General features: G+C 51.6%; 1 protein-coding gene across 1 annotated transcript; it reads right to left on the bottom strand.

The window, feature by feature from the left end:
- Window positions 1-2,487: 2,487 nt before the first annotated feature.
- LOC309853557 (dipeptidase 3-like) lies at window positions 2,488-7,097 on the bottom strand. The gene is made up of 11 exons (XM_082711733.1): window positions 6,964-7,097; window positions 6,380-6,789; window positions 5,896-6,022; window positions 5,279-5,408; window positions 5,056-5,197; window positions 4,750-4,819; window positions 4,449-4,625; window positions 4,076-4,160; window positions 3,521-3,596; window positions 2,928-3,063; window positions 2,488-2,835 (listed from the first exon to the last, which is right to left on the bottom strand). Exons 1-11 carry the CDS (start codon window positions 7,072-7,074, stop codon window positions 2,593-2,595), a joined length of 1,707 nt encoding a protein of 568 aa, XP_082567859.1. The 5' UTR covers window positions 7,075-7,097; the 3' UTR covers window positions 2,488-2,592.
- Window positions 7,098-7,329: the final 232 nt, after the last annotated feature.

The raw sequence follows: 7,329 nt of genomic DNA, 5'->3' as shown, positions 1-7,329 counted from the left end.
CTTTCTTATAAAGTTCCTATATCTTGTCCATTTTTATACTGGACTGTCTATGGATATAAATCTTCTGTCAGTTATATATGTTGAAAATTTCTCTTACTCTGTAGCTTGCTTTTTCACTCTTTTTAATGGTACCTTATGGTAAACATAAGCTATTAATTTTAATGTCATCCAATTTATCAATATTTTCCTTCTGTTGTTAAGGCTTTTTATGCTGAAGTCACCAAAGTATGTTTCTACATTATCTTCTAGGAGTTTTACTCTTTTGCTTTTTGCATTTGGATCAATAACATCTTCAAATTAATTTTATGTATTTATTTATTTATTTATTTATTTATTTTAAAGATTTTATTTATTTATTTGACAGACAGAGATCACAAGTAGGCAGAGAGGCAGACAGAAAGAGAGAGGGGGGAAGCAGACTCACTGCTGAGCAGAGAGCCCGATGCGGGGCTCGATCCCAGAACCTGGGGATCATGACCTGAGCCGAAGGCAGAGGCTTTAACCCACTGAGCCACCCAGGTGCCCCTCAAATTAATTTTATATTGTGTTGCATTCTGTATGGTGTGAGCTAAAGGACTAATATTCTCCCCTACCCCAACTGTCCCGGGTTGTCCTTGTTCTCCTTCACCTCACATCCAGCTCTCCGTCCTAACTTCTGGCTGGCTTATCTGTACAGAGTAAGACCCAACACCAGATGCGCAGGTAACAAACAGCCTTGCACAGATTTTTCCTTTGGTTCCTACATATGCAAAAAGTCCAACCCCTATAATAAGTCTCTTATTTTATATCATTCCTAGTGGATCTACTTATCTGATCAAACACCAACTGAAAGGATACGCTTAAAGTGACAGAACTCATTCTACCAGATAGCAAGACTTGTTTGAAAGTTACTGAAATTAAGACAGTGTGGTATTGATACCACATAATATTGATTTATTTATTGATAAATAAATAAATGGAAAAGAATTAGAAAACAGACCTATACATTATATGGACATGATTTACAACATAGTAATTGTGTATAACATATACATACGCAGAGAGTATAATTTCTCTTTCTCCCAATTTTAAGTTCCCTTGTGAGGAACTTAGATCAGGCTCTGGCCTGAGTGGATTAAGAGAGGAAAGGTGGCTAAAGATTGAAGGGGTCTATAGTAAGCCAAGCAAATGGTGCTAGTTTCCTTTTCTTTTTCTTTTTTTTAAAGATTTTATTTATTTATTTCACAGAGAGATCACAAGCAGACGGGGGGGGGGGTGGAGAAAGCAAGCTCCCTGTTGAGCAGAAAGCCCGTTGTGGGGCTCGATCCCACCCTGGGATTGTGACCTGAGCCAAAGACAGAGGCTTTAACCCATTGAGCCACCCAGGCACCCCTTCTCTTTAAGTTTGATTTTTCCCTTTCTACTAAAAAGTCAGTTTAACAACAAATCAGGACTTTATTTTTAAAAATCTAACATTATATAAATTTTTTTCTTGACATTTCCAAACAAGTTACTAATTATAAATGGTAACAGTTTCAGCTTATTTCCTTTTTAATTTTTATTTTTTAATTTTTTAAAAGATTTTATTTATTTATTTGTGTGTGTGTGTGTGAGAGAGAGCGAGCACGAACACAGGCAGAGTAGCAGGCAGAGGCAGAGGGAGAAGCAGGCTCCCTGCCGAGCAAAGAGCCCGATGTGGGACTCGATCCCAGGATGCTGGGATCATGACCCGAGCCAAAGGCAGTGGCCCGACCAACTGAGCCACCCAGGTGTCCCGCTTCTTTTTTATTTTATTTTATTTTATTTATTTATTTGACAGAGATCACAAGTAGACAGAGAGGCAGGCAGAGAGATGGGGGAGTAGGTTCCCCGCTGAGCAGAGAGCCCGATGCAGGGCTCGATCCCAGGACCCTGAGATCATGACCTGAGCCAAAGGCAGAGGCCCAACCCTCTGAGCCACCCAGGTGCCCCTCAGTTTCAGCTTTTTTTTTTTTTTTTTTTTAAAGATTTTATTTATTTATTTTTCGGAGAGAGAGCGAGTGAGCACAGGCAGACAGAGAGGCAGGCAGAGGCAGAGGGAGAAGCAGGCTCCCCGCCAAGCAAGGAGCCCGATGTGGGACTCAATCCCAGGACGCTGGGATCATGACCTGAGCTGAAGGCAGCCGCTTAACCAACTGAGCCACCCAGGCGTCCCTCAGTTTCAGCTTCTTAAACACACACACATACACACACACTTGAATCTTTCAGAGACTGGGAAATTACCTATTGTCACATTCCATGATGGCATAGACACTGCACAGAAATGGATTCCTTTGTGTTCTTCTCTGGGCTCGGGCTTTTGGCATAGGAATATGGTAAGATCCCTTTGTGCTTCCCAAAAGAGGCAAAGCTGGAGTCCATTCACTTTGAGCCACTGAAGGTAGACCTAAAAGAGCCCTTACTAACCAGGAGCCCACCAGACCCCACTCCCCTACTCCCCGGGGAGAAGAAAGGACTTTCACACCAGGATCCATACTCAAAAATGTTTATTCTCAGCATATCCTTGTGTCTGGATGAGCAGGAGGGGCACTTTGTGAGACTTTGCCCCAGTGACCTCAGGGGGAAATGGCCAGGTCACCAGAGATACAGGGTGAGGACTGAGAATGTGGCAGCAGCCAAGGGACCTAGAACAAAGTGTGGGGAGGCTTTTGAGGGCCTCTGGAGGACCTGACTGGTTGGCCACTTGGTCACCTCCAGGCGTGTGGCCACGTGTCCACTCTGAGGCTGAGACAGGAGGTGGGAGTGGCAAGACCTGACCACTTGCCTGTCTGGAAACTCATCATCCACAGGGTTCTGCCCACTGTTCTGTTCTCTGACCTGGGGGTGGGAGTCAGCAGTTAGTGGCTTCCATAGCACTCCTCCTCATCTACTCAAACCACTGCAACTTCCTTTTGCCCAGCCCGGCATACCTTTTCTACCTGTCTGAAGACCCGCAGCAGGTTTCCACGAAGGACACCCTGAAGCTCTTCCTCACTCCAGCCGCGAATCAGCAACTCCTCTATTAATACTGGGTATGTGGACACGTCCTCCAGCCCCCGAGGGAATCTGTGTGGCGGTGAGTCAGCCAGCTCTGGAACCTCAGCCCTGATTCTGGTCTAGGGCCCACCATCCCACCAGCCCCAATCACAGATGGAAAACTGAAGGTCATGTCCTCCAGGCTACTGAATGTCGTTTTGGGAGCTCCCTGGAGATTGAGCTGTGGCTTATGCCCTGAGCAGATGACTGGACCAAAACAGATCTGCTGGGCTGGGAGTGGAGCATGTGCTGGGCAAAGGGGGGTACTTAATGAATGCGATGATCTGGAGTGGGAGTGGGTCCACCAGGCCACAGGAGGGGCAGGGACAGTCCAGGAAACAGGCCCTGGTAGTGTAGAAATACCAGGGGAGCTAGAAAACCAGAGCCTATAGACAAGGTCTGAAGGATGGGAGGACCATGGCATGGGAACAGAGACTAAAGGACTCCCTGTTGTCTTGCCCGGGACAAACCCCAGGGAAACACTCACCGACCAGACCCATCATAATTTCCGCCAATCCCGATGAACTCTGATCCAATGACTTCTCTGATGTGGTCAAAGTGATCTATGGGGTAGGGGATAGTGGTGGGCAGCATAGGCTGGAGCTAGCCCATGGGGAAGTTCAGCCCTGGTCAGTTCTCCTGCCCACAGCGCTCCCCACCATGGCAGCTGACTTCATGGAGCCCCGGGCCAGTTGTGAGTTCTGAAGTGGCTCGAGGATGAACAGTGGACTTCAGAGCTGCACCTTTAGAATTTTTTCTGCCTGGGAGCCACCCTGCCTCTGGGCTCCTTGAGAGCCTGCCTGTCCTATCCAGAGAGGGGAGAGCAAAGAGATTCAGAGACAGAGGCAGTTGCTTCTCCCAAACACGCCAGCACTGATTGTGGCCCCAGATCTGGGTAGCAGTGAAGAGTTGTGTCTGCTCCCCTGGGTTGTCAGAGGTCTGCCTGTTGCCCAACAGCCATGCTGAACTGCTGGAGCTGTCCCAAGGGCCCCCCATGGTCATAGGCTCAAGCTAGAAGGGCATAAGTGGACGTGAGGCTCACCTGCCACAGTGGACACATTAGCAAACAGGTTACACTGAAGCACTCCCATGGACAGCGTCACCATCACAATGCCACCATTCTTCTTCTATAGGGATAAACAAACGGACACTCAGTTTGGCTCTTCTGACCTGATGGCCTGCCCTGGGCCCTGGGGACCCTGGTAGGACAGTGCTTGGTCCTAGCTTCAGGGGCTGGAAGAGGCTTCACCTTTGGGTCCCTGAGTGAAGCTGATTTGGCTTTGACTTTCAGAGATGGGGGTGGTTAACCAGCCTTGGATCCAAGGATGGTGCCTGTGCTAGTAGCTCCGCTTAAGGTCAAGAACATTTGTATGAAGCAGGCCTACCTCTGGGTTTGAGCTGAGGTAGCTACTCACCAGAAGTTGCAGGATGTCATCGGGAACATTCAGCACACTGTTGCACACGGCCCGGGCAGCTGAGTGGGAGAAGATCACGGGAGCCTTAGACACCTTCAGGGCTTGTCGTACCAAAGTGTCTGATGCATAGGACAAGTCCACCATCATGCCCAGGCGGTTCATTTCCACTATCACCTTCTGCAGAGACAGTTTGTTTTTTTAATTTTATTTTTGAGGTGGGGAGATGTCAAGGACGCACATACGAGCATATTCTCTGTTTGTAGGGAACAGGTGGGGTAGGGTATAGAACAGGAGTCCTCACCTCACCGAAGCTTGTCAACCCACTGACGTTGGTGTAGAAGTGGTGTTTAAACTTGGTGGAACTTTCTGCCCTGCAGGAGAGCCAGAAGAGGGCAGTTAGTCAAAGGCCACACATCACGGGCAACAGCGCCTGAGGGCTCTGCAGTTCCTCCATTTGTCCATCCATCCAGAACAGAGTAAGGACCTGGGCTAGCTGCTTTCTGGGAGTGTGAGGGGCCAGCTGGGGTGGACTCCTGTGTCCTCACCTCTTTGGACATTTCCCCACCACGCCGTGTGCCAGCTCACCCTGGCTGGGCGCTGCGCTTACCAGGGCGTGCTGCAGGTGAAGGTGAGTGCCAGGTAGCGCACTCCCAGCAGGTAGAAAGCACGCAGCACCGACAGGCTGCTGTCCAGTGAGTGACCGCCCTCCACACCAATGAGGCAGGCCAGCTTTCCAGTGCTGTTCAGACCTGGGAGAGGATGGATAATCCAGTGGTCAGCACCAGAACCACCAGAGGGAGCTCCCAACTGCACCCCATTTGCCAGCCCACCTTCGGCTGACGTCACTAGTTCCAGTTCAGAGTAGGAGGCGCACAGGCGACGAATGAGGTCAATCTGCTCCAGGGTGAGGCGCAGGGCATCCTGGTCCTGGGTCTGGCAGGGGGCGTAGGCTGACCAGAACTAGAGGTAGGCCCCGAGGGTCTGGAGTGAGATTAGGGTGGCCTCCGAAGTCCTTGGCCTGCCACTCTTCCTCAGCCCCCAAGCTACTCTTTTGGGTCAGTGGCCCAGAATGAAATACTGCATGACCCTGTGGTATCCTGATGACTGTGAAGCTTGTTGCCAGCAGTCAGACTGTGGACCGTGGAACACCATTCTCTGCTGTTTGTCCCTGTGTTGTGTGAATGCCCCGAGGCCAATCCACTATGTCTTTTGGCTCTAGCAGCCCCCACACTCACCAGAGATCTTTGAGTCACTTTCTGTGTATCTCCACAGAGCCTGGGGACCCATGTGGCTGGCCTGCCTTGGCCTCCAGTGTTCCCGGCAGCCACATGATGACACACTGTGTGTCCTATGATTCTAATCACCCAGAGGTCTGCCTATCCAGGTTTCTGTGGCCCCAGCATTCCCCTTCAGCCATGCTGTAGCACCCTGTGTATCCCTGTGGTACCTGGGCAGCCACGAGGCCTTCCTTAAGCTTGTCCAAGCTGGTCTGGCCACGACTGAAATTTCGCAGGTTAACATCTTGTAGTCTGTTCTGGAAAAGCTGTCTCAGGAGCTGGGGCAAATGGTTGTGGCTGGGGATATCAAGACAAGGTTAGAGTTGAAGATATGACCTCCAGGTCAGGCAGGACATGTTGACACACCTGGGCCTGTTCTGTCCTGGTCCACTTCTCCGTATCACAGCGGCAATATGGAAGGATTCCTGAGGTGCAGCTGAGGGAGTACGGAGGGTGGGGGTGGGGGCGGGGGGGGTGTGTGTACACCAGGACGGGGCGGCGGAGGTAATGGAGGGAGAGGGCCTGGGTGATGGAGGAGAGAGTGCATCCACGGGATGCTATGAGGGAGCTTCCTCACTAGCCCTGCATGCTGAGAACCTCTTCCCCAGCTTTGGGCTCGGTCTCCATCCGCCCCCAACGACCGCACCTACGCACCCGTCCACGAGAGGGAAGACCCGCATCAGGGCCCGGGCGCGTTCCCGCATTCTTGGAGTGCTGGAGGTGGCCGGCGTGGTCCGGGAGCTGGAGGTGACCGCCGGGATCGGGGAGCTGGCGGAGGCCGGCATGGCCCAGGGGCTGGGGGCTGCTGGTGTGGTTGGAGCTCCGGGGATTCCCGGCGTGGTCTGGGCGTGGGTTACCCACCACTGCAGCAGAGATAGCAGGAGCAGGAGACGCAGCAGAAGTCGCTTGCCGAGCGCGGGGGTACCCTCGAGGCCCAGGGGCTGCATGCTGCGCATGGTGGGACGGGTAGGCAGGGGCCGATGTCGAGAGGAGGGGCGGCGAGGGGTAGAGCGCGGCGATGGGGTCCCGACCGACCGTCTAGTAAGGTGACCCAGCGGCGCGGCCTAGTGAGGAAGCGGGCGGGCGGAACGCTTCCACCGACAGGGGACGACGCCGCCGCCTCGCATAGTGGCCGCAGGGGGCGACACAGACTTCCACCCCCAGCTCGGAGGGCGCCCCAGCGGCCCGGATCAGCCTCTGCAGCGCCCCCTGCTCCTGGATCTGACCCCTGCACCTACTGTTTTCCTGGCTCCGGGGACCCAGGGACCGACAGCTCCGAGACCAGGGACGGGGGTGGGGGGCAGCGGTCTTCCCAATCTCACCCCTAGCCGGACAGGTCGCAGGTCCATGTGGGGTTTTAGTTTCAGGAATGTGCCCCACCCTGCAATAGGAAAAAGAGTAAATTGAATCGGTACTTCTTGACTGAGAGAAAAAAGATTCTATGTATTTTTAATAAAAATGAAATATAACAATAATATAATGGGACCATTTTGTTTTAGTATCTAGTATTGAAATTTGCTTCTGTTATGTGCTAATACATGCACAAGAAAAGACTCTAGATACTAAACATTAGTTATTCGTAGCCATCTTGGAAAAGCTACTCC

This window comes from Mustela nivalis (genome assembly GCF_964662115.1).
Source record: "Mustela nivalis genome assembly, chromosome: 18".
In the NCBI taxonomy this organism is placed as follows: Eukaryota; Metazoa; Chordata; class Mammalia; order Carnivora; family Mustelidae; genus Mustela; species Mustela nivalis.
The sequence above is the reverse complement of the archived record's forward strand: the minus strand, read 5'-3'. Positions and strand labels throughout refer to the sequence as shown.

What these genes read in the sequence shown, in the direction of transcription:
- LOC309853557 (XM_082711733.1), bottom strand. Translation starts at nt 7,074, where the DNA reads ATGGACCTGCGACCTGTCCGGCTAGGGGTGAGATTGGGAAGACCGCTG. An exon ending in TCCCCGGAGCCAGGAAAACA is followed by an intron (nt 6,790 to 6,963) that starts GTAGGTGCAGGG and finishes CTTCCTCACTAG; the next exon opens with GCCGCGCCGCTGGGTCACCT. An exon ending in TTCACCTGCAGCACGCCCTG is followed by an intron (nt 4,820 to 5,055) that starts GTAAGCGCAGCG and finishes GCTCTCCTGCAG; the next exon opens with GGCAGAAAGTTCCACCAAGT.